We start from the raw sequence: 18923 nt of genomic DNA on the forward strand, positions 1-18923 counted from the left end.
AATAAATAAATAAATAAAAATAATGATATTACTAAGCTTAATTTACATTTAATTTAACATTTATTTTAAAATGCAACTAATCTATAATCTCAAGTCCTGATGTACGGTAAACAATAAAGAACTCGAATAAAACAGAGATGAGCTCAAAGATGGAGACAAAGATTCTTTATTTACAAAACCCAATGGAAGCTCTGATCTGAACACCAGATCCTGTAACATCAGAGCGCTCAAACTACATAAAAATAGAAAATAAAAAGGCAATTACTAATGGAAATGGGAAATAAAGATGCAAAGGAAAGCAGAACTGTTCTGGGATAATCTCTGTTCTCAGATCAGATCAGCCACTGAAAGACAAGAGTTGAAGAGAGCGTGAGTAAACACCTGCAGCAGTACATATAGAGCTGCCAAAACATTCATCCAGAATACCCAAACACAAAAGAAACAGGTGCATTTACATTCTATATTCACGTTCAGTGTAAATGCATTGTGTACAAATACAACTGCACAGATGCTTTTTAATATTTGAGTTTATCCTTATAAATATTCTATATACATCTAAACACATTATGCTATAAATATTTACATAAATAATTAGATATATAAATAATAATATTTATTAAAAATGAATTTATGTATGTATTTTTATGTAGACAGACACACAAAATAAATCTTTGTTTACAAATTGTGTGTTCTGTGTAAATGTATTATGTACATATAAATACAAGCATACATAACATAAAAACAATATACATGTTATTTTACGTAGGTTTGTATTTTCACGAACACAAAAATTGTACACAGCACAACATATTGTGTAAACAAACTTTTATTTTGTATGCAATTAATCATGATTAATCTTAACAGCACAAATTAAATCTGCAGTTTACATTAAAATTAAAATATGTGTGAATGAGCAATAAATAAATGTAGATTTGAATGCATTTGCTCGTGTTTGTGTTTGGGCTTAATTTGATTGTCTTTTGGGCATTTGTTTTAGCTTAATTCCTATTCCGTCTTGCTCTAAAATTAATAACTAATAGATCAGATTAATGATGAAAGTAGGTACTGACCGTTCATGGGCATTTCATCGATCTGTGTGGAGTAGTACTGCTCGATATCACGCAGGATACGGATGTCGTCATTCTTCACAAAGTTGATGGCCACACCCTTCCTGCCGTAACGACCCGATCGACCAATCCTGAGCAGAGAAACGCATGACATCATCACTACGCAATCACACACCCAGTAGAGATCATAACTGTAGCTTTTATTTGCTGTTGATCTATTTCTTAATTTGTCTTTGAAGTGTTGTCTCAACGTTAGAATTTGGTACCAATCGATACTTCTACAATACTATAAACATCATTTCTCGCTAACATTTGAGCGCGTTCCTAAACAGCACTGATTTGCCATTGTGTTCATATGCTCCACAGAAATGACTGTGATTGGCCGTGAAGGTCATCAGTTCACCGAACTCATCGCTGTTTACTGAGTGTAACCACAGATACAGGCACTGGAGCATGTTAAAGCCACGATTCATCAGCGGATCACTTGTATGTCAGTTTAAAAAACGTGCTGCGTCAAAACCTTCTCCACCAATCAGATCGGGACTTTTGTTCAAGTGCAGGGAGCTGCTGAAGTTACAGTAAACAGCACTTGGAGGCGCTCAAGCGCACTGTCATTGCGAGCGCACATGCCCAGCGGCGATATGAACGTGGAACTTCCTCTCTTCCTCTTGTTGTGTTGTCAGAAGCTTAAAGTTGTGTAGCGCCATCTAACGTCAAGCAGTGATTTTGCATACTCTTCTGTTTGAGGCCAGAGAAAATCGCTTGGGTTTGAAGATGGAAAAACATCTCGTAAAACGCTGACGGTAAACGCAAATGAAAAGCGACAGTGTGTACAAGCCTTTATTTAGCGGACATAGCGCTGAACACGCAGTGAATGCAACACATTGAGATTCGAGCACCTTCTCCGAAAACACTCAATCGATCTCGTCTGGCGGATCAACATTCACCACATAATCGCTGCCATCGGTACTTTTCACTCTTCCCCGTTTGCATTTCCCGCATTCCCCACACAAACTCTGCGTCATCTGGCAGCGGAAAGCCTTCAGTGATTGACAGCTGATATGAACTAATACAGCGGCAGTATGATCGTCTTCTTGTAGACGTGGCAATAAGCCTCGCGGTTGTTGCTAACTACAGGCATAGGCGAGTCTTTCAATCTTGCGTCCTCCAGCCTGAGATCCAAATACGTGCATTTTCCCATATTTTAATTTAATTACTTAATCATAGGTGAGCTCGTCTATATGGTTGGCAGCAGGCAGCCGGATACCCGCCGGTTTGTTTGAGCGTGCACCTGTACTCTACTTCACATGAGAGCGCTCAGGTCCTACTCTCAACATATAAATAAATCCACGCAAAATTTAGAATAAAATTTGATTTTATTTTATTACGTTTTAATACTTTTTAATGGCTTTAATTTTGGCTAATTTCATTTCCTACCTTTTACAACCCCGGGGACACCGTGGTGTTGCGATCTATGTGTGTGCGCTTGGCGCGAGCCTCTGCTGAGTGTGTGCGTGCACAGCAGAGTACTGTGAAGGCTTTTACACTGCCCAGAAACACAAGCATTTCTCATATGAGAACGAATACCAAATATAGCAAATTAGAAAAGGTTGGTCAGTTAAATTATGCTAATGTCAGTAATGTTTACTCAGCAATAACTCTCCAGCACCGATCGGAGAACCATTAACATCAAAGCTCATCAATACTTCAGTCTTTTATAATGTAGCACTGATACCGATAAAGTACCGAGTTTCGTTACCCATCCCCATTTGAGATATCTTAACTTTTTGGGTTTTACACTGCAGTTAGCAGTTCAGTTTAGGTATTGGGTTATGAATGTAAAAAACAATCATGCAATTCATTAAGCAGCATATATTAAAGTAATATAAAGCACATATAAAGTTTACTCTGTACAGGGAATCTGTATTCTGTTCTGTAGTTTGCTTACGAATTGATAAAATGTTAACCACTAAAAAAAACATTTTAGGTCTGTTTGCAATTTATTTATTTTATATAGTGTGCGCCTATACTGGTCTCACGGTTTGGTTACGATTATCATGCCATCGATTCGGTTCAATTCAATATCTCTGTGCATCTCGGTGCATTGATGATGCTTTCCATACACAGTGTTACATTTTGGGAGGAGGCTATAACAAGCTGTCTGTATAAACACACACAGCACCACACTGTCTCTCATTCACACACATACACAAACATAGAGAGCACCAAACACACACACACACACACACACACACACACACACGCCCTCGCAATATGCGTTAAGCCGGGAGGGTTTGTGCTGAGCGGAGCAAAAAAAAAGCACTTTTCCGACGGTTCCTTACTGAGAGCTCCGCTCCGCACGAGCTCTACCGGCTAAACACATATTGCGGGGGGCTTAAAGGGAGCAGTGGTCGTAATGTTGAATGAAAAAAAGAAAGACAGCTGTGAAACATAACCAGCTTTGTCTTTTTGTAGGAAACACACTTTAGATCTTTTTAGGGTAAGAGGTTTTTGAGTTATTGCCGCTATAACTAAACGTGTCAGGAATATCGAAAACAAAACTGAACCGCGCAGATTTCTGGCGCCCCCTGGATGTATAGTGTTTGGCTACACTGCCTATGCCACGGGCCGGCCCTGAGTTTGCTCCTGAGTGTTGTAAATACCAGCGCTCACCTCCCTCGCAACAGAGCGCGTAGGACATAAATGACGTCAGTACATAAGAACCTGTTATGATTATTACCGAACCGATACCGAATTGTCCACGTCTGCACCGCGGTGCACCGAAAAAACAATTAATTTTGACACCCCTAGTGTGCATTCACTCGGGGCTTTATCATCATGACACTGAGCTGTGTGTGTACCTGTGGATGTACAGCTCTCTGTTGTTGGGAAGATCGTAGTTAATGATGAGGGAAACCTGCGGCACATCCAGACCTCTGGCCCAAACGTCTGTGGAGATCAACACTCGACTGCAGCACAAACACAAACAGAAGATGAAGAGTTAACATCGCACTACATCAGCTTTACTGCAGGACAGAACACGGCATGCAGAGAAACACACCTCATCCTGTTTGTGTTTATCGCCACATCAGCAACTTATGGCTATTCATGGGTTATCAATGAAGAGATATTATTTACCCTCGTAACTGTCACTCCCACTTATTGAACAAATAAACGACATGTTCAGCTTAAATGAATGTCAATCTTTAGTGCACAGATTTAAGCTGGGTCTCACTTTAAAGAAGAGCGATGTCAGATTAATGTGAAAATAAGATCAAAAAGGTAAATAAAACAGAAGTTATGTGCCTTCATGTTCATGAAAATAATAAAGGTACATTTTAATATATTACATATAAGCAGGGCTTGACATTAACACCCGCCAACCCGTCAAATGAGGGTAGATTTCAGAGGGTAGACACTCCCACTAGCCATTTGGCTGGTTAAACATAATTTTCCCGGATAATAATTCTTAAAAGCAGGGTTCAGCAATAAGGATGGTCCAATATGCATGCAAAGCCGATCTTAGAATTGTGAAGCAACACGACTGACAAATAAATGCATTTGCACGATCAATAGAAAGAAGCTGAATACCGAATGAGAGGATGATCACTCGCGCTAACAGCTGAGCTGATGCGTGCAACTGTTTAAAACGTGTGCGCGCTCCAGTTTCCTTGCGTGAAGCAACCGTGCCTAGAAGCACAACTGATGCGATCAGTTCTTTTTCAGGTAGGCTAGACCAGTGGTTCTCAAACTGTGGTACGTGTACCACTAGTGGTACGCGGGCTGCCTTCTAGTGATACACAGAGTTATCCGATATGTCATATGTACATGCAACATATTTAAAAATGCATCAAAAATGGTTCATATATGAATATGATGACATATAGCCTATATTTATGAGGTCCAAACATTCTCCAGGTTTTGATGAATAGGATACTTTAGGTTAACACTTTACATTTAAGTACAGTAGATTTTTTTTTTGCTTTAAGATCAGTAGCCTACCATATTAATGAACTTTTAAAAGCAGATTTCAATTTACACGTTGACATTTTATTTTGTTTTTTTACATACAAGCACAACAGTGTTAATGTTTAAACCATTTATAAGGTTTAAAGTGGCTGATAATAATAAATATTCTTAATCATAGTAATTAATCTTCCACATTTTTAAACTGTGCAGAGCTGTATCTGCCTAATTAGGCCTACTAAGCTACTGTACTTCAACACTGGTCATATGGTGGTACTTGGAGGGACAAATTTTTTTCTGAGGTGGTACTTGATGGAAAAGGTTTGAGAGCCACTGGGCTAGACCAAAAGTGACGAACTTGCACACAGAGTCTTGCTGCTTTCAAGAGCTCCAGGTTTGTCTTTTTGTAAGCAGCACCTGTTGCCTTCGCTTCAACCATTCCTTGAACAGATTATTTATAGGTCTAACAGTAACCATGTGTGTGTGATCATCCTTTCATTATCACACGGTATGTTTTTTTTTTACCTGTTTTTCCTAATTTTTCACAATAACACGGCTTTAATGGGAGATTAACTCCCCATTTATGTGTAGTTAACTGGTGATCTGGGACCTTTAGCCTGGACAGATTACTGTGCATATTTTGTTGAATAAAAAGTAGGATTGGGCCGATAGACGATGCCATCATCAATCGCCGATGGCCAATAGACAACACGATGCTGAGCCGTCATCACCAATGCTCCGCCCCACCCCCGTTGCAAACCCGCTTGCGAAAAATACACACTCAGGCCCCGTTTACACTCATACGTTTAGTGTTAAAATGGCATTTTAGGACGAAAATGATCCACATCCACACCATGTTTACTTAGCATTTCTGAACAACCCTCCCTCCACCGAAAACATACATCACATGACCCCCCCCCCCCACACACACACACACACACACACACACACAGCCACACGGTTCTCTCTCAGAGCTCTAGAGACAGAGAGCAGTGTACGTCTTTATCAAGGTTGTGCCGCTAGATCGCGTCTCGTTACAGTTGTTAGACATGATATTCAGACACCCCAAGTCTCCCGGAAGTTCTGGGAGTCTCTATGCATTTGCGGGACTCATAATGGCCACAAACGAGTGATAATATCCCAGAAATCGTGCGTCTCCCTCCCGGTCCTCAAATAAGTCAAGCACCCGGTCCCTTATCACCCCCGGATCTCTCCTCGCTCTTCAGTCACGTCGTGTGCAGTCTATCATGATGAGGCATGTGAAGATAATGCAAAACCTAAATCAAGTAATTTTAGCATGTCCAAGTCATATTTATGTATGTAAAATATATTTTCCCAACAATAAAATTGTGGCTAGTGAAAATGGTGAGTGGCCAGTAATGTTGGACAACTACTAGCCACAGTGGCTGGTGATGGAAAAAAGTTGTTGCCCTGAAAAAATATCAAGCCCTGCATATAAAACATATAATTAACAAAACCTGTTTCAGCTTAAAATTTACAAAGTCAAAGCTAAATATCTGAACAAAGTAAACTCCAAATTTGAAGATGGAAAAAAAAAAAAAAGCTTTCAGTGAGATTTAGTTTTGGCTGCAGCACCAGACATGAACACCAGGTGGCATTATGTTTACATGAGGAATATGACCTGCATTTTTCAATACTTCTGACAAAATTTGTAAAGTAGACATCAAATTATAAAGCCGTTTTGCCTCTAAAAACACATCTAAAAGCTTTTTACATGTGGATTGCTGTAGCAAAGTAATACTTTGCGTCTCTGAGAACAATCCCTTTAACCTTTAATTAAATCAGTAAAGATTATTTACAGCATGCAATGTTCTGTTTGATTAGATTAATTAGTTTATGTAACTGAAAACTACAGTTAGATATTAGTTCATGTTAGTAGTATCTTTGCACTTTTGTATTAATTAGTGCTTGAAGATAATCTTTTAATTTTATTTGACAGCATCCTGTTTTTTTTTACTAAACACATCATATATACCCAACCATACCACAGAAGTGACCCTAAAACTGTGATATTAACAAACCGTGAGCAATCTGTACCATCACACGCCTATTAATAATGTCAACAAAGATCTAGAACACACACTCAGACCAGGGGCTGTGGGCAAAGGTGTGTGTGTTTGTGTGTTTACCTGGCTCCAGATCTGAACTCCTTCATAATGGACTCTCGCTCTTTCTGAGGCATGTCTCCGTGCATCGAGGATACGGTGAAATTCGCCTCCCTCATTTTCTCTGTCAGCCAGTCCACCTGAAAACACACACACACAATGAAAATGCAGAATGGCCAGGCGTACAAACAGTTTGATAGTAATTATTAACTTCAATGCAATTTGCAGTTTTGGCACGATTATAACACATATACAGTGCTCAGCATAAATGAGTTGACCCCTCACAGATCTCTCTATTACATTAATAATTTATAAATCAATCAATACAAACCAAAACAAACAGTACATTATTATGCATTAAAACAAATGAGGGCTCATGGTTCACACTCACTGGCTTGTAAATCTGACTGACCTTGCGTTTGGTGTTGCAGAAGATGACGGCCTGTGTGATGGTCAGCGTGTCGTACAGATCACACAGAGTGTCGAACTTCCACTCCTCTCGCTCCACGGCCACGAAGAACTGCTTAATGCCCTCCAGAGTCAACTCATCACTGCAGACAGAGACACACACACACACACAACAGCGCTCATCAGCACAGTAACACACACAGTGATGATAAACAAGTTAACACTGGAAAATAGACACTAAAATCAAATAAATCTACATTTTTACAACACATTTATGGAATTTTCAGACAAAATATATTAAGATTGCATGTTTTTTTAGTTTGATTATAAAAAAAAACTAAAAATATGCAACATTTTCCCATTTTAGGGTCAACATGTAAAGAAAAACTCTAATGCTATTAATTAAAATTATTGAGACCTTAAAGCATAGTAAAATGCTACATTTAAATGTTAACTTCTTTATTAAATAAATGTAATGCTCTGTCATTTTAAAACATGCATGTAATACTATATAAAGATGATTAGGAGATAAATAATTAAACTTTCCTCCAAAGCACTGAGAGGTTTTAGAGACTCTGGAAGATCATTTCACCACTGAGGAACAAAGAAAGTAAAGGTTCTGGAAATAAGTCTCTCAAAACCCTGATAACCATAGTTGTTTCTTAGGAATATTGATAAAAATGATGCCTGGATAATCTTGTAAATCTGTGTTGCATCATTCTGCAAGACGTTGACCTCTACTTTCGTGTCCATAAACACTAATATTTTGGGGTCGACAGGTTATAAAAGTTGGATTTGGATTTTTTTGCTTGTTTACATTTAATTTTGTCACAAAGCAACTTTTAGGCATCGCTTAACCATTTTATTAGTCAAAAGACAAGGAGGCATCCTCCCACGACAGAAAGTTAATCGAGTAGCTTAGGTTGTTCTTCACATTGTGGGGGCGTGGCCTAAATGTACTGTTTATATTGGGTTGCTGCTAAAAGAGATACAGCCACAGCTAAGGAGAAATATTTACATTCATTAATTTACCTATAAATTGTATTTTTTAATGTCTACCTCTTCATATATCCTAAGTATTATTCATAATATTTATTAAAATTACTAATTAAATTGTATTTTATTAATGTCTACCCCTAACCCCAATCCTCACAATAACGTAAAAATATAAATTATTGTTGTGTGGTGTCGCAAAAACTATACTGTTTTGATGTGTGTATCTGCAGCTGTATCCCATCTAGACTTTACCTCTCAATTGCCCTGTTAATATGCAAAACTGTCAAACTAACACAGCAATGGGCGTGTACTTCTGAGCCTAGAATTTGCCACACCCATTCAAACACACCATGTTCTGAGGCTCATAAACAGCACAGAATATACACAAATAATTCCTTAATCTGACGTTTTTAATGTGAAATCAGTTTGTCACGTCAGTACTCCAGCTCTCACCGTTTGACCAGGATGCGGATGGGGTCGGTCATGAACTTGTTGGTCATCTCCAGGATCTCGTGTGGCAGTGTGGCGCTGATCAGACACACCTGAGTGGCCGGCGGCAGGTATCGGTACACGTCGTAAATCTGTTCCTTAAAACCTGAGTGTGCAAACAACACACGCAGGAATTAACACATCGTTCACTGCTTCACACACATCCTCTCTGGCTTATGGACATGGTTTAGGGCTAGGCAGGCAGTATAATGAGCTTGTAAAATAATATACTTTAACGCAATTTGATTTGACAGGGTATATACAGGAATCAGAGTTAAACTCAAGACCGTTTTTAAGATTCTGTCAATACATTAAGACCTTATCTCCACTTTAGGTTTTAACTGGTAACATTTTAGCTTGCATTATATTTAAAGAAAGCACAACTCAAGAGTCTTAACGCTTTCTGAATTACATTGCAGTCATCACAAGTTAAGTCTCTTTAGTTGTGCGTTCTTTAAACATACTGCAAGTTAAAATGCTAGCGGGGAAAACCTAAAGTGGCAATAAGGCCTTAATGTATTGAAAGAGTCTTAAAAAGGTCTTAAGAGGTATTTACTTTACTAAAACTCATGTGTCTATCCTGAGAACGGTTTACCTGAATACCCCTACTAAAGGTTTAGAAGAGAATTACAAAACAATTATATATACATTATGTTGGGCTTTAGCAAACTTTTAAATCAACGAAGGAATCTTGAGACTCTCATTTAAAACATTCATTTTGAAAAGCACGATTATGAATATAAATGCAAATCCAGTCTCTTCCTGTAGGTGGCGCCTATTAACCTTTTTCTGCAATGCTGAAGTGCTTTCGCAGTGTATTGCATGCATTTGAACGTTTAGTGTACAACTTAATATCTGTCGAATGCACAACAGAGCAAGTTCTTTAACACTTAAATACATGATCAAATTTAATGCATTTTAACAAATCTAACATATCCCATGCTAGAGCTGCTCAACATACGGTTTCAGCATCGATATCGCAATATTCGTCACATCACAGGATTTATGGCTACTTTGCAGTGACTCCACAATATTACCAAAAATGCATCATTTGCATGCACTCTTAGGCCCCATGTGAATATTTTAAGCCAGTTTAAAGCACAATAAATTATAACATTTGTAACTTTTAGGAATAATTAACTGTATTTATGTATACACAATAAAGAATGCACAGTGTTATTTTACATTTGACTATTCAATTTTTGTACCTGAATACTGTTAGACTCCAGGAAAGCTATTAAGCGCTGTTTATTTTATTTGCTCTACTGTATTCATCAATGCTTGTATTTGGTTTATTATATGCATGGCCTACAATATACGCTGGAAATTACGCATGTAGGATATCAATTTTAAAAAAAAAGAAGTACTTACAGGTTGTGGCTCACAATCCACAGCTTCTTCTTTTATTATAGGCTGAATCCAGCACTTAACTGCGACTAATTGTGGAAGCTGTCCTTTGTGAAATGCTTTGCACAGAGAGCTATATCTTTTTTTTATAATATTCTGGAACATAATTAAACTTAAACTGTAAGCACTCCTCTCTCTGTCACGTCCCTTGGAAAGCCAATAGGGAAACAGAACACCATCCATGGAAACAGCAGCTTTTGGAGGCATTTAACTTCTACTAACATGCCTGAAGCCACGCCCCTTTGCTGCGCGAGGTGTGTGCGCTTTGAATGTGCTTAACCTGGAACCTTTGCGACCTCATTAGCCCGGATGAATTGTTTTGTAGTGTGGAAGCCAATGCCTCCCTCTGCATTAAAGTTTGAGCATCTTACATTCAGAGATGTTATGTCCGCACAGCAACATAACACATTAACTAAAGTTAAATATAATATCGTAGTGGACCACCCTTTTAAGTCAAGATATTTTAAAGCACAAATAACGAAATAACACAAACATTAAAAAAGGAAATAAACAGCGCTGTATGGTTTTTAATGGAATCTAACAATATTGAGGTCATGAAATTCAATTATTAAATGGAAATTCACACTGTATAGTCTTCATTTGAGAAATAATTCAACAGTCTTTGTTCAAGTGGCAAACTTTATAATTTCTTGCTCCCAAACGATTTTAATTTGCTTTAAATCTTAGCTGCAGACCTTAAAAAACACATCAGAGTGCATATCTTTCACACTGACAGACTATAGTTAAAATTCACAATGTCTTGTGTGCTGAACTGATCCCAACCCAACATCGCACATCCTGTAATGTGACTGTTGCAGATGCACACATGGCGATATCGATGCTGAAATGATATATTGTGCAGCCCTAATTTCAGCAATTGAGCCATGTGGTGAAATGATACTCAATATCACGACGTGTACTGCAGAAAAATTCAATATTGCAATGCCAGTTTTTTCCATCTCATGCTGCAAAAGTCAACTTAACACATCATAATACAGCCAATTACAAGGACACAGATATGATTTATTGCCAATCCGACAGTATTTTGTCCTCTTACCCTTGTTGAGCATCTCATCGGCTTCATCCAACACCAGCATCTTGATGGCGCGAGTCCTTAAACTCCTCCTGCGGATCATGTCTGAGGAACAGAAGGGGAAATAAGACTCGTGCATGACTCATAAATGCACCCCTGAGCTCCCAGGACAAAGTAAACACAGTATTTCTGCACACACACACACTATAATCTACTGTGTTACTTCACTGAACTCTATAATAAAGCCAGAAACTCTTTTAACCTAAGGGGTTAATGCTGATGACTGATGATCAGCAGTAAAAATGACACATTTTATCTCTTAATGCCAACAGGGGAAACCAGAAACAACTAAGAATGCATGATTATCTGCTGCCTGTCATGGCTTTGCAATCAATAAATGTCCTTATAAGGAAGGTCAAAGGAGCAAAAACAGCACCAACATCCCCAATGGGGTAACCCAAGCTCTTTCTGGAAACGTAGCCCCACGGACGTTTATGGAGACCGCGATTTACGAGGCCGAAGGCAAGTACGGACGCGTTTAGTTTTTTTCGAGCGAACGCTGCAGGGCGGTGTGGCGTCGCTCCGCTCCTCCTCTTCGCGTTCGCCAGCTGACGGCTCGCCTTCGAGTGGAGGGCTTTCCCAATTCAACCAGTTTGTCCGCCTAGCTCACAGCGTTGCGTCGGCGGAGCGGAGGCCCCGGAGGAGGAGGAGCCGGCCGCGGGGACAACGACCGGGATCGAGTCCGGGGAACAGCGGTTCCGGAAATCAGGTAATACAAAAAACAGAATCCGAAAAATAAGGGCGAGAATGCGGCTGGATCCGAAAACGCGGTCGAAATCGAAGACGAGGGCTTTTTTTTCCCTGGACGGCTTTTGCGAACCGTCGCTCGGGTTTAGGGAAGGAGGAGGAGGAAGAGGAGGGCAGCCGGATCAGCCGATTCGGCAGCTTTTTGCGCGAGAACCGCGCGGGTGCGGACGGCGCGCGCTCCCGAGAGGCACCCGAGACGCGAAAAAGCACGCACAACGGCCTCTCGCAGATGCGCGAAAACAAAAAACGCTCGAATACGTACCTCCCGGGACGCATCTCGCGGTCCGCAGAAACGTCCGCGGGGCTACATTTCCACAATGAGCCCGGGTTGCAATGGGGAGTCAATCTGAACAATACATAGGTAAAAACAGCCACAAGATTGACCTAACATTATACAAACTAGAGACGCAAAAAATGAGCTAGAAAATTAGAAACACAATTGAAAAAACATTTCCTAACAGGCTCATGAAAACAAGTGGGTTTATAAAAGTGATTAAAAAAAAACAGGCTATGGGGCATTCTGATGGCCAGTGGCAACATCAATCATCACATTAATGCTGACGGATGGAGAAAACTCACCGAACACACGTCCAGGCGTTCCTGCCACCACATGCTGACCGTAATCCAGCTTCCGGATGTCTTCACCGACATTTGTGCCGCCGATACACGCATGACACTGAACGTTCATGTAGTCGCCCAGAGCCAGAAGAACCTGGAGAACCACCACATAAGGTTAATATTCAGCTATTGAGTTAAGTATTGCCGTATCAGCTACCTGGCTAATTCATGAAAAAAACTAATAAAATTCACAGTTTTTTTTTATATTAAACAGGTTTATGTAACAATAAAAAGACATCAACAACAATAAATAATACATTAAATAATGTTAAAAAAAATCTAAAACAGTTTAAGACTTACTTTTCATATATATATATATATATATATATATATATATATATAAAATACATTTTAATATACATATATATAAAGCTAAATCTTGATGTTACCTTCTGGATCTGTCCTGCTAACTCTCTGGTTGGAGCCAAAATCAACGCTTGAGTCTCTCGTACCTAACAGTATAAAGGGTGCACAGTTATTGTTAATTAAAAGCATGAAATACATTTACAACATGAACAAAAGAATATATTTTATTAAGAAAATGCATGAAATAAAATGTAAAAAAAATCTCTAAATAACTCAAATTAAAATATAAGAAAAAAAAACGAAAACGCTTAAATCAACACACTTTTTCCCACGCAAAACAAGACACTTTATAAAAAATGCAAAACAAAATACAATACAAAACAAATAAAATATCAAGCCAAAACTTGGAAAAAATTATATGTAATGTATTTTTTTTATTTCATGCCATGTCAGCAACCAGGGCTATTTTCATGGCAGGAATCTTTCAACAATAAATATACAATTAAAAAATCAACGGACAAAATAAAACATAAATTAAATAATATTTTTTGTGTTAATACATGATAAAAATTCTAAAATCTTTTCTGGTTTAACTTTGTCAAAAATGTCCTTCAAAGAGTTCATTTCATAAAAAAGGCATCTGGAATCAGTAAAAGCAGGACAGTCCTGTAAAATGTGTTTTATAGTAAGAGGAGTTTTGCAGCACAAACACTGAGTAGGGTTTTCACCTTGGAGCAAAAGAACATGTGTTATTCTCGTATGCCCAATACGACATCTGGTAAAAACGACTTGATCAAATCGATTGTTAAAGTGTCGTAAAATTCTGTGTGAAATTTCAGGTTGGATTTCATGCAATTTATTGTTTTCTAAAGCATCCCATTCCTGGAAAAAATAATATAATAATAATTTAAAAGATAATAATTCAGAGCATACAAATTTTTCTCATAAAACAAGTATTTAATTTAGCAGCTCCAGTAAATATATCTTGTTTTAACAACTGCACTGCTTTAAACTTGCACTCTTATTTTTACCAAAAACACACAATAAACTAATTCAATAAAATTACACATAAACATATTTATACAAAAGCAAACAATAAACAGAATGATATATTAAACCCAATTCAGAAGACGATGAAAAGTCCAATTAGCTGTAAATGAGTAGCGCAGACGTACCTGTATATCCAGACACTGCAGCACTGAGACACAGAAGGTGGCTGTTTTACCAGTTCCAGACTGTGACCTGAACAACACAAACTCTGTTAGACGATTTACATAACAAAAACACCAAGAGCAGGTATTTAATCCAGAACTTTAATAGTAGGAATAATAAAATACTATAGAAGTCAATGGATGTTTTTCCCAGCATTCTTCAAATTATCTAGTTTTTGTGCTCAACAGAAGAAACTATAGATGGAAAGCTCTTGAGTGAGTAAATGATGAGGAAATGTTCATGAACTGTCTTTAAATGTGTGTTTGAACAGCAGAATATAGTTTTTGTCAAGTTTTCCATTAAAATGTTCAAGCATTGCTAAATCTAGTTGTACTTACTGGAAATGTCAAAAACAAAAAAAGCAAGAAAGGAAATTCTGCTTTATAATGCTATATTGATGTCAATGTAATTCTAGAGGCGCGGTGTCGATATTCTGCACACCACACATTATGAGCAGTTTTCACTCACTGTGCGATGACGTCTCTGCCCTTGATGATCTGTTTGATGGCTCTCTGCTGGATGGCCGATGGCTTCTCAAAACCTGACAGCAGAAAAACACAGAAAATTCAGTATATACTGAAGACGCCCAGCAACACTATCAGATGTCTACTGGAGATGCACTGATGTGTCGGCCCTTATTGGAGTCAGCTACAGCAATAATATGGGAAAGGCTGGAGGTTTATTGATTATATAGATGCAATGAGAGACACTTATTTATTTATCAAGGAATACAGCATTGCATAGAGTATAATACAATGTAAATTTAACTTTTTTTTTGCATGTTCGTTAATTTTTAGCTCCTATAATGGTTATAAATATATGTGGAGAACACGTAACATTCTTAGGAGGAACTATAAAGTGGAAAGAAAAAAATTATGATCATAACTGAAACTAAAAAGAGGGACAATAAGACGGATATGGTGAAGAAAGAAAGGAGTGAACTTGATAACAACATGGCTCATTATTGAAGAATTAAAGGCATGACAGGAGTCCGGCTCTGTAGGAAAACTGGTTTTGACGTCGTAATTCAGAGGCACATCTTTTAAATAATTCAATGTTTTTGTCAGATCAAAGTCTTTCAATATTTGCAATATTATTTAATATATTCAAAATGTGGAAAGCAGCCGATGTGCATCATTACCATTCGAGCACTGCACAGAATCATTGGTTAGTTTGGGTTGAAAACAAAAGAAATGAAAATGACCACTTTAATGAGACGATATTTTTTCTAGAGCTGCAAAATGTATAATTAACAACAATAGAGAAAGAACAATGGGTTTATTTATTAGGTTTATTATTAAATAGATTATGTTACATGTCAATTAAAAATACATCATGTTAATAAACACAGAATGGTAAAAAACATTTGAAGATTGTTGTATTGTAATTTTGTTTTATCTTAACCTGTGCATCTATTAAATATGCTGGACAGCGGAATGTTAAATGGATCTAATTCATGGTCAGTTAAATTCATTTCATGCAGAAAAAAATAGCTAGTGCCGTATAGAACTGATTTTTTTTTTGGAAAAATTTAGATAAAGTTGGTTTTATATTTACAGCTTCGGACATCATCCTTAGCAATATATATATATATATATATATATATATATATATATATATATATATATATATATATATATATATATAGCAAATTCTAAATAGTAAAATCAGCAGTCAATGACCATCAAAGCACAGCACTGTTTACAGTCGATTAAATATCGCTAAAGATGTTCTAAAGTCATATTTAACCGATTTCAGACTAAATATTCAAAGTATCATGGTAAACAATACAAGAACAAGTTGTCACTGAACGAATGTGAAAATAAAAAGCCAACTTTATCTCAACGTTATCTGTTATTAAAAGCTTTAGATCATATTCAGGGCTGTATTTTTATTAATATTACTATTATTAGTTACTTTCATCTTCAACCCACAAAAAAAACATGATCTATGTATATACAGTGCTCAGCATATACGAGTACACCCTCAAAAATCAACCACTTAAATTGATATTTTCTGTTTTCAATGCCTTACAATATTATATTTGTGCATATACATTAGATTAGTCAGTACTGAAGCCAAATCTGAAGATCATCTAACAAAATAACTTGGTTGATGAATTAGCCCAAATTTATACGTTAAGAAAAAAATTTATAAAAATTTCAAAAATAGCAACAAAAAAAAAATCAAGAAAAACTAAAAATATATACAAATGTGTTGAAAAATTATTAGTTCTTTTTTCAACATTTTGCTTGAGTTTAATTGCATTACCTTTCCATTTCTAAATATGTTTGGTGACTAAAATATAATTTTAAATAGATCCGTTTACTAAATCTGTTTTGTTTAAATTCACCAAAATTTATTACCCATGTTCTCTGAGAACTGGAGGAAAATATGAATTTACAAAATGGGTATTCGTTTATGCTGAGCATTGTATAAATATATAGATAATTGTGTTTTAATTGTAAAGCAGTTTTTTTCCCCAAACATCTTTGTTTATTCTTATATAATTCTTTAACGCGACCTTGTGTTTTATTACATTGGTGGAATGAACTCCCTAACTGTATCAGAACAGCAGAGTCACTCGCTATTTTCAAGAAACGACTAAAAACTCAACTATTTATTCTCCACTTCACTTCCTAATCTGCAATTGCCTCTCTGGATATACCACTAACTGTACCCAAAAAAATAAAAAATAAATTACTAGTACTTTCCTTCTTAGACTTTACACACCTGAAACTTGCCTACAGCACTTATTCATTGTTGTTCTTATAGTTGTGTAAATTGCTTCCTTGTCCTCATTTATAAGTCGCTTTGGATAAAAGCTTCTGCTAAATGACTAAATGTAAATGTATTACAACAATGGCAATAAAGTCTGTTGTTATGTCTTAAGGATACTGGCATACTACTACTGTGTTAGTGACTGAGTCTCCATAATCAAAATACTATCATAATGATAACACTGCACGAATCAAACACCATAACCAAAACCATCAAACACAACAACCGACATATTATCATAATAACAACAACACTACATGAATCTAACTACATAAATACACGATTATATATGCAAGAACGTAAACAAAAGCCCTGTCTCCATCTCACACACGCAACCACAGTTGTTGTTTTCATGTTTAACAGGCTTTGTTGTCGAATTTAGGAGTATAATTAGTAAAATAATTCACTTTTAACCCCTCAGTCTTCTGTTGATCATGTAAACAATGTAATACTGCAGGTATTGATCGGTGTAGCATAGATGTATTGATCAGGACTGTACATATAGTGCTCAGAGCACATAATAACCCTCATATACCGCTCTATAACCGCTTATGTCATAACTTTCGTGAATGATGGAGGCTTATTGTGGTGTTTTTTACCGTATGCGTAGATCCCGCGCAGTAAATCCTCCCTCAGGCCCATCGTGTCAAACGTCGGCGTCACGTCCACTTCTTCACTCGTCTCAAACTCAATCTTCGTCATGTCTTCCTCCTTCAGGATCCTCTTCCTCACGGGAACGACGGCGGTGGCCATAATTGTGACGGATTTCGGTGTAAATTACGAGTTCAAATATGAAAGCGCGACTGTGCGCGTATGCAGGCCGAACGGAGGAGCCGCGTGTGTCGCACCGGTGACGCACAAAGCAGGAGACGCGCAGTGACGTCACACAAGAGTCCGGGCGTCGCTAGAAAGGATACAGCTGAAAAAATCAAAAAAGGATACAGCTGTCTCTGTTTAGTTGTTTCTCCCTTTTTTATATGTTTTTTTTATTGTTAAATATAAATATTTTGCCTATTTGTTACTGCATGTTTATGTTTGTATTGTATACACTGTTTTGGAGCTTTTCCCAGAGATGGGTTGCGGCTGGAAGGGCATCCGCTGCGTAAAAAATGTGCTGGCTAAGTTGGCGGTTCATTGCGCTGTGGCTACCCCAGATTAAAAAAAGTTACTAAGCCGATAAGAAAATTAATGAATGAATGAATGATTGTTTTGGAGCTTAATAAAAAAGTGATACAGCTGTGGTCGAAAGTTTATTAGAACTATTTATATTATTTATTAAATTATCCATTTCCCTAAACCCAACCCTCACGGTAATGCAAAAACAGTAATTATACAGAGTATTATTCATATTATTTATTACATACCTATTAAATTGTATTTTATTAACGTCTACTCCTACCCCAACCCTCACAAAAATGTAAAAACAGTAATTAAAACGAGCATTTTCCAATTATTTATTAAATTACGCATTAGTGTATTTAATAACATCTACCCTTATACCTCAACTCTAAATCCAACCCTCACAATAATGCAAAAACAGTCATTATAGAGAGTACTTCTCCATATTATTTATAAAATTACCTATTAAATAGCATTTTATTAACGTCTATACCACTACCATAACCCTGCATACAACTATCACAGTAATGTAAAACTATTATTTATTGTTGGAGTGTCACAAAAAAATTGACATACCAGCAGCTGTAT

The 18923-nt window shown here is 37.2% G+C and overlaps 2 protein-coding genes across 3 annotated transcripts in view; both read right to left on the reverse strand.

Moving 5' to 3' along the window:
• Positions 1-18923, reverse strand: part of tomm20b (translocase of outer mitochondrial membrane 20b) — a 575852-nt gene that overhangs the window by 252527 nt on the left and 304402 nt on the right. The gene's annotated exons all lie outside the window — the stretch shown is intronic.
• eif4a3 (eukaryotic translation initiation factor 4A3) lies at positions 151-18078 on the reverse strand. 2 transcript variants are annotated; one of them, XR_015501840.1, is made up of 12 exons: positions 17816-18075; positions 14904-14976; positions 14399-14465; positions 13307-13369; positions 12879-13011; positions 11517-11597; positions 9017-9158; positions 7572-7710; positions 7184-7299; positions 2466-4036; positions 1071-2160; positions 151-344 (listed from the first exon to the last, which is right to left on the reverse strand). XR_015501840.1 is itself a non-coding variant. In NM_201078.1 (12 exon segments), coding segments are annotated over 12 exon segments (1221 nt in total). In that variant the 5' UTR covers positions 17970-18078; the 3' UTR covers positions 151-327.

The sequence above is a fragment of the Danio rerio genome, chromosome 11 (assembly GCF_052040795.2).
Source record: "Danio rerio strain M-AB ecotype USA chromosome 11, GRCz13ab, whole genome shotgun sequence".
Taxonomy (NCBI): domain Eukaryota; kingdom Metazoa; phylum Chordata; class Actinopteri; order Cypriniformes; family Danionidae; genus Danio; species Danio rerio.